At 39.6% G+C, this 15745-nt stretch overlaps 1 protein-coding gene across 1 annotated transcript in view; it reads left to right on the top strand.

Moving 5' to 3' along the window:
• Positions 1-15745, top strand: part of ankrd24 (ankyrin repeat domain 24) — a 98526-nt gene that overhangs the window by 42499 nt on the left and 40282 nt on the right. Inside the window, exons 8-9 of the mRNA XM_063013411.1 lie at positions 13695-13801; positions 13991-14106. Coding sequence (XP_062869481.1) covers positions 13695-13801; positions 13991-14106 — 223 coding nt within the window. The remainder of the gene's footprint in view (positions 1-13694; positions 13802-13990; positions 14107-15745) is intronic.

Here is a 15745-nt window from a genome sequence, read left to right as displayed (position 1 = left end):
GAAAGAAGACATACCATGACTACACAGCCGGATGCAAGGCCAAGGTCTCTTTTTTAATAGTGCTGTGTCGTAACTATAAAAACACAGAGGATGAACCACCATGGCTGGATTACTGACAGGGCCAGTGGGCCAGCGCCCAGGGGCCCTTGAGGTCAGGGGGCGCCGGGGGGGCCCTGGCCCAAAACATTTTGCGATGCCTATCAACATTTATGATACAATATATTTTTATTTCTGAGGGCCCTCCATTTTAAAGATCCTCTGACTATTAGGGACTTTGACCCCAGGGCCTCTTGGGGGCCCTAGCCATGCTTTTGGGCCCTAGCCATGCTTTTGGGCCCCTTATGAAAATGGATGAGGCGTTGTGGCACTGCTCTGACTTCGACTTCTGGCTATTAGGGGTCCTAGGAAAGAGGGGGGCATATTTTTAGAGGGTCCTGGTTATGAGAGCCCCTACCAGGGGGCCCTAGAGAAGAGCAGGGCATACCATTAGAGGGCCCTTGATCACGAGGGCCCCTGCTATGGGGCCCTTGACTTCCAAAGAAGTCGTTTACCATGGCTCCTTGACTTTCTAGGGACCTACAAATTGCCAGGCAAGCTACCATATTTCATAACAGACGTTTTGTTGCAAATATGCGATTCAGGCCCTTACTTAATGTTTCTGAATTTGTATTGTTTCAAAATTATTATGTTCAATTTCTCTTAAGCGCAGAGACACAAATTAATTTAGCAATTTTGCAATTATTTAAATTTAAGACAAGCAATTTGTCTGATGAATGCTATCTTTGACACCGATTAAATTGAGTGAATTTGGCCAAGGGTGTGATTTTACTTATGTGAAAACAACAAGCCATTTGACTAGTTTCATGTTTCCCCTTTAATAAACAACAGTAAAGAGACCAGTGGTCACTCTAGCTCTAAAGGAATGCATGAAAGGAAAAGTGCCTTTTCATACAACAGAACTGCAAGCTAATTTTACTGAGTAGCACAATTTTGGTTTGGTGACAGATGATGAAACAGCAAGTGGTTTTGTTGTAGTAGCTGTGGCTGCGTATGCGTGTAACCCTGATATTTTGTTTGAGGATTATTTATTGGAAAACATATTTTATTCAGCTTGTTATTCAATGACTATTCAATGACAGTTTGACATGACTTGACATGTTTCAAGGCAGTGTGAAGGGGTCTCGACAATAATTAAACTTGATTTAATATCATTAACACAGCATTTTTAATATACTCAAAACCTTCCCCCTGTCTCCCTCTCCATGCCTCTCTCTCTCACACACACACACACACACACAAAACAGCATTTTTTGTAGTAGTTGGTGGCTGCCCCTCCCCCACTCTCTCACTCAGTGGTGAAAATTTTTTACATTGCCCTAAATTCCCACGGGGGCTGAGCCAATGAGGTGTTGCGAGAACTTCCAAGTGAATATGCAAGATCTATATAAAACCCCCTGCCAGTATCAAAACTCATCACATTCAGACAGTTCAGCTTGCGAACTTGCTCTGTGCTTTTACTACAACTTTTACCTTGCTATTACCAGATCAGCAACCAACAGCCTTTTTAAAGGCTCATTGCCCTTTATACTGCATTATATTATTTTTTAATATATATAAATATTTTTATATTATATTATACTATACTATATTGCATATATTCTGTTACATTCTTTTCATAGTCTTTTCAAAGGCTTATATATTATATTATATTACATGATATAATATTATATCACTATATATAATATATTGAACTTTGAAAGGTTCACAGCCTTTTTCAAGACTAGTGTAACGTTACTAACTAGCAACTCACAGCTTTTTTAAAAGCTTATTGTTATTTGCATATTACATTATTGATAATAGTAGAAGTGTAAGCTTTATAATATTAGTACATACATACAATACATTTACAATAACAACAATTTATAGCTAAATAGTTATAGGTCAGCCTTTTTTTATTACATATTGTATCTGGTTCTACAATTTTGTGATTGTATTTTTTTCCTGAACATACAACATAGAAACAACATAGTAAGTATTGGATAGGAATAGGAATTTGCAAGACAAGCTTCTATATTTGCATCTTAAGAAACACTTGCCATTAATAACATGGATCCCAAACAAAAAAGTGGTGCCTCAAAAAGAAAAGCAAAAAAGATTAAGGAAGCAAATCAGGCAGATTTCCTGAAAATCGTTCCTTTGATCTCAAACTTCTTTGAGAAACCGCTGGATATGAGTGAGACAAGTATTGCTAATGTTAGCAGTGATCAGAGTTCTAGCAATGAAGATGTGATCACCACTGGCTTAGTGTCACCTGTCAGTGACTATGTACCTTTGCAGACCCAGTCAGGTGCAGAGCAGGAATGCCAGCCCTGCCAGGCTACCACAGACCAGCAGCAGAAAGACCATGAAAGGAAAGTTGCAGGTGTGTCAGACCCACAATCAGACCAGCCAGCTGCATCATGTGAGTGTCGTTTTTCAAATGAGGAGGGCAAGGACCCCAACTCCTGGTGTGAAACGGTCAACGACCCTGCTTTATGGCCCAGTACCATTACCGACCAAGCCAAGTCGATTCTTGTTAGTAGAGGAGAAGATGCATTTCAAAACAGAAGTGCTAAGTACCCAGCCTCAGTCAGGGATAGAGGCATTGGGGGTACCAGTAGGAGTTTTACAAATGCTCTACTCAGTTGCTCTCTACCCAACGGGCAAACTGTGACTAGGCAGTGGCTACTTTACTCTCCTTCAACTGGCTGTGTGTATTGTTTTGCTTGCAAACTGTTTTCTAGTAAGCACAATACTTTTGTTCATGGATTTTCTGACTGGAAACATTCAGAGCGGATTGGTGAGCATGAGGGGAGTGTGGAGCATAGGGCTTGCATGCTAGCATTATATAATCGCTCCAGAGGCACAGCAACAATTGATTCTGATATTGTCAAACAAATTGATGCAGAAAGACAATACTGGCGGGAAGTTTTGAAAAGAGTTGTTGCAGTCATCCAGTTTTTGGGGGAGAGGGGACTTGCTTTCAGGGGAGATGATGAGCTATTAGGATCAGCCCACAATGGTAATTTTTTGGGCATCATAGAACTCTTAGCCAAATTTGACCCATTCCTAGCTGAGCACCTCCAAAGGTTTGGAGGTAAGGGAAAAGGTTCTGTGTCCTACTTATCATCGACAGTGTGTGAAGAATTTATCCATTTGATGGGACAGAGAACAAAGCAGGCAATTGTTAATGAGATCAAAGAATCAAAATACTTCTCTGTTATAGTTGACTCCACTCCAGACCTTGCTCATGTGGACCAACTTACTTTTATTTTCAGGTTTGTTAATAATGACGGACATGTAGTTGAGCGTTTTCTAGCTTTTGAGCCTATTGAAAACCATAGTGGGGACAGTTTGGCAGAGTGTGTCGTTGCTATGGTGGAGAATCTGGGCCTAGACTTATCCAACTGTAGGGGCCAGTCATATGATAATGCCAAGTAACATGTCGGGAAAGTACAATGGAGTCCAAGCTCATCTTAAACAAAGAAACCCTTTGATTTGTTATGTCCCCTGTGCAGCACATTCACTGAATTTAGTTGGTGTCAATGCTGTTGACAGTAGCCCAGAAGCTGGACGTTTTTTTGACTTTGTACAGGCAATGTACTCATTTTGTGCATCATCTACACACAGGTGGGGAAAGGTTTTACATGATACTGATATCAAACTCACACTGAAATCACTGTCAGGTACTCGATGGAGCGCACGAGCTGAGTCAACTAAGTCTCTTTGGAAATATTATGCACAACTGAGAGAGGCATTGAATGAAATGTCTAAAGATATGGAGGAGAAATGTGTAACTCGAAGTGAAGCCTCTGCACTCTGTGACAAATTGGACACGTTGGAGATGGCCTTCATGGCATACTTCTGGGACACAATACTACAGAGGTTCCAAGCCACAAGCCTGCAGCTGCAGAAGCATGATATTGACATATGTACAGCTACACAACTTCTCTTGTCTTTATGAGACTTTGTGGCAGCACAGAGAGATAACTTTGAGGTGTTTGAAGGGGCAGCTTTAAATGTCACCACTGCTGTCTCCCAAGAGTACAGGCATGACCTCCAGCGTACAAAGAAGTGCAAAATTATGTCTGATGATAGTGCAGAGCCAGGTGTAGCATTTAACGGAAAGGACAAGTTTCGGATCGAAACTTTCAATGTTGTCATTGACAAACTTGTGTCCTGTCTCAACCACCGTTTGAATGCATACACACACTTAACTGAGCTATTTGATGTTCTTTTCATGCCTGACAATATGTCCAACAGTGAGCTCACTTTAAAGGCTAACTCACTCGCTGCAGCATATCCTTCAGATCTGAACATGAGCCTGGCAGATGAATTGATACAATACAAATCATTCATAACAGAAAAAGAAAAATGTCCTAGTTAAATGCTCAAAACCATGATAGATTTGAATTTACAGTCAACCTTTCCAAATGTCTACATAGCACTTAGACTTTTTTTGACTGTGCCTATCACAAATTGTGAAGGGGAGCGTTCATTCTCCAAACTGGCTCGTATTAAGAATGAACTCAGGATTAGGATGTGCCAAAACCACCTGAACTCACTGTCACTTCTGGCCATTGAATCAGATTTGGTCAGACAGCTTAATTTTGATGAATTAGTGGATGACTTTGCAAGAAAGAAGAGTAGAAAGAAACTTATATAAAATAGATTCTTCAACTCTTTGCCCAGGGGCCCAGACTATCCTTAATCCGTCCTTGTGAACAACTTCCTGACTATCCTTTTAAATTAGGACAGCACCAGCTTCCGGGTTACAGACCCTTCACACTTTCAAAAGCTTCCTGACACTCCTTTACCAAACATACTCCACATTAGTTTTAAGCAGATTGGTCAGTGGGAATACCACCACTGAGAAATTCTTACAGAAAGTGTGGTAATATCCAGCCATACACAAGTTTGTTTGTTTGTTTATTTGTTTTTTATTTGCCTTGTTTACTCTGTTGAGTTATTTTCAAGGCAGGACTGGTTATTCGGGGCAGTAATTTATTGCATTTATAAAAAAGTCCTCAAGTTTGTATTTCTAAGAAAGTTTATGATCATGTTTGCATTGTTTCTGGTAAAGACATTGCTTATAGAGTCAGTTGTTTTCAGTCTCTCTCTTTCTGTTATATTTAACACATTTTATGAAAATGTATTTTATAGTAATGATGGCTTGACATAGGTTGCATACAGGGGGCTCTTCTCTTCTTATCAAATATGAATGTGTGAGTTGGGTGTGTCCGATGCGGCATCTTGTGTATAAGGTTTGTTCTGTCCGTTTTTCCAGAAATGTTGTTTGATGAGTCGTTATATCAGGACAGATTTCATGCAGTTTATTACTGGTTTGTGAGTTCCATTCTGATTGCCACTGGTTTAGTATGTATACTGTTATTAGAGTGAAGAGGTCGGAGGGTGGGAGTTTGAGGTCTGTTATCTGTTCGCTTGTGTTTCTTCTTGCTAATTGGTCCACTTTTTCATTTTCTGTAATCCCGCAGTGACCGGGCATCCAGCAGTATTTTATTTCAAAGTTGTGCTCTGTTAGTTTGTGAGTTTTTTCCAGAATGTTTATGATGGTTGGATGGAGTAGGGTACGAGATTCCAGAACTTGCAGACAGGATTTAGAGTCAGTGAATATCAGTGCTTTGTTTGTTTTAGTAGTTTCTATATATTCTAAAACCATTAGGAGGGCATAAGCTTCAGCTGTAAAGGAGGAGCTGTTCTGTGGGAGATTTACTTTATTGGAGTAAGCTACAACTGCCGTTGATACTTGATTCTCTGTTTTCGATCCATCCGTATAAATAGCTTGGTGCATTGGAAACTTCAGTCTAATCATAATGAATTCTTGTTGATATGTAACTGGATGGGAGTCTCTTTTCTTGTTATATGCAAGATCAAATATAATGTCAGGTCTTCGTATTATCCAGGGTGGGGTGGAGCAAAGGCATGCCTGGGCTATGCTGTTCAGTTCCAGATTTATTGCGCTGAGATAAGGTCTGATCCGGGAGCTGAAGGGTGGGATAATATTTGGTTTGCTGTCGTACAATTTAGGGTATGGTGGATTAAAAGTCTGGGTATAGTTAGGGTTGTTCGGGTTGCTTTTTAGTTTAATTGAGTATTTGAGGGCTAGTTTTAGATATCTGTACTCAAGGGATGGTTCACGTGCCTCTACATATAAGCTTTGTACCGGCGAGGTTCGGTAAGCACCTAGCGCCATTCTAATACCCTGGTGGTGTATTGAATTTAGGGATTTTAAATAAGATTTCCTGGCTGATCCATAGACAGTGCATCCATAGTCTAGTTTTGTTCTGATGAGTGTTCTGTAGATATGAATGAGTGATGAGAATTTACCCCCCCACTTAGTACTTGCCAGTATCTTTATTATATTTAATTTTTTTGCACATTTCTTTTTTAGCTGGGTGATATGAGGTATGAAGGAGAGCTTCATGTTAGTCCCAAAAATGTTAGTCCCAAAAACTTAGTCGACTGTACTATTTAAATAGGGTTTCCGTTGAGATGGATTTCTGGATCCAGATGTAATGCTCGTTTTTGGCAAAAATGCATGCATGTTGTTTTGTTATTCGAAAACTTAAATTCATTGTAGATTGACCATTTATGGATTCTGTTGATAGTTGTAGTTGTCTTTCGATGTTATTCATAAGTTTTCCTTTGTATCCAATGAATAAGTCATCAACATACAAGCTACAGAAAACGTTTGGAGGAATTTCTTTTGTTATGCTGTTTATTTTAAGATCACTTGATAGACAGTTGTTAATTCTCACTTTGAAACGTCTGTCTGTTAGGAAGTCAGATATGAAGTTCGGTAGCCGGCCTCTGAGCCCAGCTTGGTGGAGGTCTCTTAGAATGCCATATATCCAGGTGGTATCGTACGCCTTTTCTAGGTCAAAAAAGAAGACTACCGCGTGCTCCTTCCTGAAAAAGGCCCATACACAAGATCCTGTATACACATACTTATACACATAATGCAATGGTACACTAACTGGAGTTAAATCTATTCCATACACAACTACAAATGATCCGCAAAACTTATTCTCACCCACAGGCAGCACTATATTGAACATGGACAGCCTAGGTAGAAACACAAGCTACACTTTTTGACTTGTCCTTTTTTTAACAGCAGTATGTGAAGATGACTCTCCAACTGTTAAAACTTTTTGTTCATTCAGATGTACCACCACAGCTTTATAAACAGAGTTTTTGAACTCTTCTAATAAAATTAGCTTCTGTAATTGACTTACCTTAGAAGCCAAACACCACTTCTCAAATAAGTGTGCAAACTCCAAAAATTTTTGGTCCACAGACCATAATGATACCATAATGTAGAAGGCTCTTAGGACAGCTGCCTTAATAATATCATAATCAACACTCAGCATTTAGTGATGAACACACTTTCTGAACCTTTTCAACCAGTTTTAACTGAAGCAGCAAAGGCCACACATCTCTAGGCCAATGCAAAGTAGTTGCCTACTTGCCTCTAACTCCAAAGCCGAAACCCTGTTTCCCTCTTCTGTTGTCTTATTGCTGGACTCAGCTCTTTCAGCTTTAGAGTCATGTTTAACTAAGACTTTCCCCAGATGAAGAAGTGTATAGATTTATACTAGAAGGTGTTCCTGGTGACCTGCCAGCGGTCTCCGCCACTGAAGAAATACCAGGTTCCCTTAAGGTTACACAAGCATCATCCACCCTATGTAACAGCAGGCTGAGTTCCGACAACACTTCTCGAATCAGGAGATACTGGCAACCATTGGTCCTCACACAGTTTAGCAAGCACAACCTCCCTTATCTCAGTTTTACGAGCAGCATGTGGTATTACTACATCATATACCTCTAACATATGATGTAGGTATTACTACATCACTACCTCAAATAAATCAGCCTTCCTACATTTACTCAAGGCCTCCACCACTGGACACCGAATACATTTCTTCAAGTCAAACTCCATGTCCTAAGTCCAAACACACTACGCTCATCTCCCCAAACAAAAGTATTGCACCACCAATGCACAAGACAAAAAAGACCACCAGAGAGAACAAAGACACAGAAGAAAGGTCTTAATACAATAGCAAAGCCCATACTTGCTACACACACTCATTTATTAATAGACAAGTCTCTCACTGTATTAGTCAAGCCAACAATTGTTTAGATGAGTCCCTAACCTAAAAACAAAGTAAAAGAAAGGAAACAAAAAAACAAGCCTCTACCCTGACTCCCTAATTAACACAAAACCAGGAGAAAAGATATTTCAATTGTAAGCGCACATATGTTCAACATTTAATATTTATAATTATTTACGCAGAAAAAGTGACACAATACTTACAATCTGCAGATCACTATTTCACAAGGAAAGAGTGTAAACTACAACTACCCAAACCAAAACACTATACAGCAACCACTAGCACCTGTTATCTCAAGCTCCTTCTGTTTTCTCTTCTTCTTCTTCTTCTTTGTGTTTATTGGCAGTTGGCAAATCAGCTTACAGGAGATTATACAGAAGGAAAAAAAAACCCTGATACTAGATTATTATCTACTAGATACTTTCCAGTAGACCTGTTTTGGTTAAGAATTTGTTAATGTAACACTTATCCTACCTACCTCTTTTCCTAAGAGTTCTGACAGTGAAAGGTCATAATGTTTTGCCCTCTGTTTTAGACGTGTGATGTTACTTTCCTCTCTCCTTTTAGAACCTTCCACCCACCAGCTACACATCCATAATTGAAAATGGTTCCATTAATATTTTGCAAGATGTTCTACTTGCTTCCCAACACTGTCCAAATGCTGTCCAAATCCAAATGAATGTACTTTATCCAAATGAATGTACCATGTTAGTTTTTCATCAAACCAGCTTTCAAGAAATCTAATAGCCCTTACTTAATAGCTCAAGAGGTTGTTCATATATTTTCATACCTGTCAAGTTTTGGATTTAAAAATAAGGGAAATTTTCCGCCGCGCGCTTCGAGCCGTCCCACCAGCCCAACCGAGATTCAGTATCCCATACATTTTACGACAGGTTTACAAGAAATCTAAAATAACCACCTGTGAACCACTTACAAACTACAATTAGATGATCAGAATCTGATAGGCCTACCTTTGACTAACTTTGCCCTATCCTGCTCCTCTTTAGAAAGGTAAATTCGATGTCCCATTTCTCTAGATATTTACATGCAGTCTTTACTTTTTTGGCAGGAATGCCCTCTCTCTCCTTGCATCCCTCCATCTCTCCCTGTTCCAGGTTTGTTCCCGCTGTCCGCACTAACCTCGCAAGAACTGCCACTTGCAGCTGCCTGGGTGGAGGAGTTCAAATTTTATCACTTTTGTGATACACTGTAGGTATTTAAATCTTAATAAATAAATGTGTTTAGAAAGTCCGTAAGTGTGAGCAGGTATGTTGTGTGTGGTGTTATAGGGAGTTGAGTAATCTGGTGGCTTGTGGAAAAAAGCTCTTGCTGAGTCTGGCAGTGCTGCATCGCATGCTGCGGTAGCATTTGCCAGAGGGCAAGAGGCTGAACAGTCCATAGGCCGGGTGTGTGGGGTCACCAACTATCTTGGTGGCTCTTCTGAGGCAGCGTGACTGGTATAATTCTTGTATGGAAGGGAGTGAGGTTCCGATGATTTTCTCCGCTGTCCTCACTACTCTCTGAAGGGATTTCTGGTCTGAGGCTGTACAATTTCCATACCAGACTTGGAGGTTGTTGGTGAGAATGTTCTCTATAGCACCTTTGTAGAAAGTTGTGAGGATCGGTGGGGGAAGGTTTGCTCATCCGTCACAGGAAGTGAAGACGTTGTTGTGCCCGCTTGACAAGGGAGGTGGTGTGCGTAGTCCATGTCAGGTCGTCTGTGAGGTGCACCTCCAGAAACTTGGTGCTTCTGACTGACTCCACAGCGTTTCCATGGATTGTAAGCGGTGCATGTACCATGTGTACATTCAGTGACAAGCTGTTATTTTCACACCAGACAACGAGTTGGTTTACTTCCTCTCTGTAGGCAGAGTCATCGTCGTTGCTGATAAGGCCCACCACTGTTGTGTCATCCGCGAACTTTAAGATGTGGTTCGAGATGAATTTGGCACAGCAGTCATGTGTCATCAGGGTAAACAGCAGAGGAGTAAACAAGGTAAACAAGACACAGCCCTGGGGAACCCCAGTGCTCATGATGATAGTTTGAGAGGTGTTTTTTCCAACCTTTACTGTCTGGGGTCTGTCCGTGAGGAAGTCCAATAACCAGTTACACAGTGTGGTTTCGATGCCTAGTGGTCCAAGTTTTCTCACCAGGTGCTGGGGGATTACTGTATTGAACGCTGAACTGAAGTCAATAAAGAGCATCCGCACATAACTGTTCTTATTCTCCAGATGGGCCAGGCTCAGGTGAAGTGCTGCTGATATGGCGTCATCAGTGGAGCGGTTAGGGCGGTATGCAAATTGAAGTTAGTCGAATGTTGCAGGGAGTCTGGATGTAATGTGGTCTTTTACCAGCTTTTCAAAGCACTTCATCATGATGGGAGTGAGTGCTATAGGGCGGTAGTCATTAAGTGTTAGTGCTGGTGACTTCTTTGGTAGTGGTACAATAGTGGTGGCCTTGAAGCATGGTGCCATGATAGCTTGTCTCAGGGAGATGTTATACATGTCTGTAAATACATGTGCCAGCTGGTCAGCACATTCCCTAAGTACATACCCTGATATGTTGTCAGGACCTGGCGCTTTCCTTGGGTTGACTCTGTATAAGGTCTTCCGGACATCAGCTAGGTGTAGACAGAGTACTTCATTGTCCAGACTGACAGGGGCTTTTGATGTTGTGGTGGTGTTCATTTCCTCAAACCGGCTGAAGTACATGTTGAGTGTGTTGAGGAACTCGGTGTTGTCATTGCTGAGTGGTGGTGGTGTGGGCCTATAGTCTGTGATGGACTGAATGCCTTGCCACAAGCGCCTGGGTTCTTTTGAGTCGGTGAAATGACTGTGGATTTTCTGTCCATAAACACGCTTTGCTGCTTTCATGCCCCGGTTCAGGTTTGCTCTAGCATTAATAAGAGCATCTCTATCCCCAGATTTAAAGGCGGCATCACGTGATTTTAGAAGCGCATGCACCTCGCTGGTGAGCCAGGGTTTTTGGTTGGCACGTGTGGTGATGTTCTTGATGACAGTCATGTCTTCCACACACTTTGTTATATATCCTGTCACAGACTCAGCATATTCCCCAAGATTGATTTGCTGGCTGGCTGTGGCAGCCTCTCTGAATATATTCCAGTCTGTACATTCAAAACAATCCTGGAGTGCTGAGACTGCTCCCTTTGGCCAGGTCCTTATCTGCTTCACAGTTGGCTTGCTTCTGGTTAGTAGTGGTCTGTATGCAGGAATTAACATAACAGAGAGATGGTCCGAATTACCGAGGTGTGGGTGGGGGGTTGCCCTGAATGCCTGCTTGATGTTTGTGTACACCTGGTCTAGTGTGTTTTCTCCCCTGGTAGCAAAGTCCACATGTTGACATGTACACATGTTTGAGCTTCATTTGAACAGTATTGAGAGGGGGGAGCTGTTGGGAGAGGAAGATATAGGACGTGTTTACAGTAGCTCCTTTCGAAATGTGACTTTACCTGCACTAAATATTTTTTTTTGGCTGAACAGTACTGAGATGGTGTTTATATAACTAAACAAATAAAACTGAAAAAAATACTTTTAAACACAAGTTGTAAAATGTAATGAACAAAAATGGAAACCCCTTTGGCTGAAATACCCTCAATTAGACGTTTCCTATAACCATCTACCAAAGACTGGGAGATAGATGGCTGCTTAGCATGTCCATGTATAAAGTCCAAAAAGGAATTGAGAAAGTTCCTGGGCCTAGCAGAGTAGTATTTTAGGTTTCAAATCTTTTAAATGCTTATGTTTTTATAGACATGTTATACTTTTCCAAACTAATATTGGTCAAGCTCAAGCACACAAACTGTAGGTTTTATTAAAACATTTTTATGCAGTCTCTGACCCAGGATGTCCACCCTGTTAACCCTTTGATGCACAACCTGGGTCAAAAGTGACCCAACTGAGTTTTTATTTTCTATATCTTTGCAATAAATTAATTTCGTCATTCAAGCTTCCATGAATTTTCCAATTCACTTGTTTTTGATAATCACAAATCCTTATTTCAGTTTTATATTTTTTACTTTTTAATAAAAATCATTTTTGTATCACTACCCTTCTAATGCACAACATGGGTCAAAAATTACCCTTATGTATTTACTATGGAATTTGACAGAAACTACTGACATTTGTAAGTGTTTGTAGTCAAAAACATATTTACTGATCTTTTGAAAGACAACCAAAGATTAGGCTCTTGAATCTTGAATATGTCCAATACTATTTGCTTGCTAGCTGTTTACATATTCTAGTATAGATAGCTTTTATTAGCTAAGACAGCAAATACATGAATAACTGACAAATGTGCATATGAAAATATTCTTGAATGGATAAATATGGGTCATTTTTGACCCATGTTGTGCATTAGAAGGGGTTTGCTTAGCTTGTGCATCAAAGGGTTAAGGACAAATGCATAACTGTTGCGTTTCTGTCTTTCAGCTGCACTTAAGGCCATTCTAAAGGATGCACACATAATATCAATATTTTTTTATTATAACCAAAATAAGTAATAAAGCTATATAAATCACACATGGATTTCATATACACTGTGATGTCCACCCTGTTACGTATTAGGTTGGACCATAACAGGGTGGACATTCTGACATAAAATTAGCCATTAGCTAGCGAGTGAGCAAAACCATGCTAACATAAAAGTGAATTCAGGCAAAGAATTCTCTGCTTTTTAGTATGATTATTTTTTAAATTATCAAATCGTATTGCTTTTTCTCATATATCCCATAACAGGGTGGACATGTTATGGTTGACCATATGAGGCTTTTAGGATATGTGGAAAAATGTGGGAAAAACAACATTAAAATGAGGAGTTAGCCACTCATCTTCCACAGTTGTTCTCCCTCCAAAGAGATCATGTGAGCTCAAGGAAATGATGTCAGTATGCAAAACAGCTCTTCATTTTAAGAGACGGTAGTAAGAAATAATAAGGGTGAAAAACCCTTATAATCAGCAATAAAATGAAAGTCATAAAGAAAAAAACATCCAAGGTTTAGAGGGACTTAAGCAAACCGTTTAAACAGTGTTGAAGGAGATATTTTCATGATTAAACCTCATATGTAAAACACTTTGTTGTCCACAAACAGTGGAAATTGGTACCATGTTTTCAGATCAAAGTTATTGCACAAGCATGTTAAGTGTAAATGAATGGCCCAGTACTAACCCTGTGGAATATCATATTTCAATAATTAACTTCCAGTACTGTAATGGCCTAAATCCTGACTGAAATGAATAGTCTTTGTAAAGCAAAACAAAGATTTCATATAATGCTATGTTTCTTTACTAAAGGTTTAATAACCACATATTTAAAATATTTAACTACATATTCAAAGCCAAATATGTTTGTTATAGTAAGCAGTGGCTTTGTAATAATTAAAAAAGTAAATCTTTAAGTGAGCAAGTTGGAGTAAGATCAGGTAGACATAGTGATGACTAATACGATTAATAATTTGGTCCTGTAGAAAGTTCTGTAATGATACTGTATTTTTTCTTTTTGCTCAGGATGGGGCCACCCCATTAATCCTTGCAGCCCAGATGAATTGGAATGAGGTGTGTGTCTTCTTATTAAACAGAGGTGCCGATCCCAACATACAAGACAACCAGGGAAGGTAGAACAATTTTTAAATAGTTTTGATTAGTCTTAAATGACTTCTGGAGCAATTTTGGACTATGCTGCTGGATGGTTATTACTATGTGTTAAGAGCATCAAAAGGTACTAGAGAAACAAGTCTATTAACATTTGAGGTGTTTTAGACTGAACTAAGAGCTACATTCACATTTTTGTGCCTTCTATTTAGATCTGCTCTTATGCTAGCACACGAGAACGACAGCTGGGAGACTGTTGAAGTGTTGCTGAAGAGTGGTGCCAACCCCAAACTCAGTAATGACCTGGGGCACAATGCCAGTCACACAGGTAACACACAGATTATCATACCTGGGACAAATCCATGTACAATCTGTTGTTTTTTTGCTATGAATTTGAGTCCTCCAGCATTCTTTGGGTTTTCTGAAAATGAAAAAGAATGTCATGTTGTTGCAGGATAAACCACAGTTTAAAATTCTAAAAACAAATAATAATAATAATAATAATAATAATAATAGTAATAATGATAATAATAATATCATCATCATCATCATAATCTTTTTTTTATCTTGCACCTTTTATACAGCAGTAGTTTAAAGTGCTTTACAGACTTATTGGCAGGGTGATATAAATGTCTGCCTTCAATTACAGTTTAGTGTGGAAATGAAATATGTGAGTTTCAAAGAGGCATGGATAAAGTGTACGAGTGTAGGAACTATGGGTCAACACGAAAATGCACCAGACCTGTTTTACTAATCGAGATGCCCTATATTTTACGATCATCTGTACTTTACTGTGTTCTGTCGTGAAGATGAGAATTTTTGCATTCTGGAAAGAAGAACAAAACATCATAGCAAAAAACAAATGGAATGTGCTAAAAGGAATGACATCTAAAATAAATTTTACATAATACATACATAATACACCAAGAACTTCACAGGACATTCATAAGATCCTATACTTTATAATCTCATTTATATGATTGTAGCAATTTTCTTTATTAAATTTATCTAATTTTTCTGCTTTACTAAATGTTCAGGAAATACAATGTGTATGTAATGTTTGATCTCATATGCATGCTAATGTCATGCTGAGATCTTTAAAACATGTGTACACACGTCTACACAATGCCACATTTATAATATGGATGCATTACCTATTATTGCCTCCATCTGCCTTGGGCAATATCTGAAAGTTTTGCATCCTCTTCTTACCTTTCACACTTGTGAAAAGTGGGATTGTTGGCATTACACCCAGAACAACCCTGGACACTCCTTGACCAGTCAACATCCACTGCTTTCTCTGGGACAGAGAAACTAATTCATCATCACCTGGGGAAAACCTGAAAAACGTTAAGCACTAGATGGTCCATCCAGGACAGTATAAATCACCAACAATCCCATTTTGATGACCAAGGAGAACTTCCTGAGACTTTGGTGTGAGCTCAAGTGGACCTTCATCAGCCTGGATCTCCAGCAGCTCAAGCCTGGCTGATCTCCCACTGATCTCACCCTGTTCTTTCAGTGCAATCTCCACAGAAAACCAGTGCACAACTGATATTTTGTAACCAATTCAGAAGGAAGTTTGTAAGTTTATGGAGGAAGTTTGACTTGTTAGCAGTGGGACTGTTTAGGTAGCCAAATTGCTGATTGTTTTTTCTTTATATTTTAAGATAACTACAGGGATATTCAGAAATAGCAGAATTTGTAGGGGCTCCGGGCACTTTTTTTTTTTAATTAAGCCAGCGTACATGTACTATTCTGGATCCATAATAGAAAGGGCTTTATCTATGCAGCCCAGAAGTAATATCTTAAGTAAGGAAGTTTAAGCCCCCTATAAAAAAATTTTAAATGCATTTTCTCCCCATTTTCCTCCTGATTTAGCGCACTAATTTTGTCTTCCGCTGCTGAGAGATACCAGATTGCATCCCAGGAGAGCACGTCACTGTACACGCATCTTCCGACACATG

The sequence above is a fragment of the Trichomycterus rosablanca genome, chromosome 17 (assembly GCF_030014385.1).
Source record: "Trichomycterus rosablanca isolate fTriRos1 chromosome 17, fTriRos1.hap1, whole genome shotgun sequence".
Taxonomy (NCBI): domain Eukaryota; kingdom Metazoa; phylum Chordata; class Actinopteri; order Siluriformes; family Trichomycteridae; genus Trichomycterus; species Trichomycterus rosablanca.
This window is presented reverse-complemented; position numbering and strand designations above follow the sequence as displayed.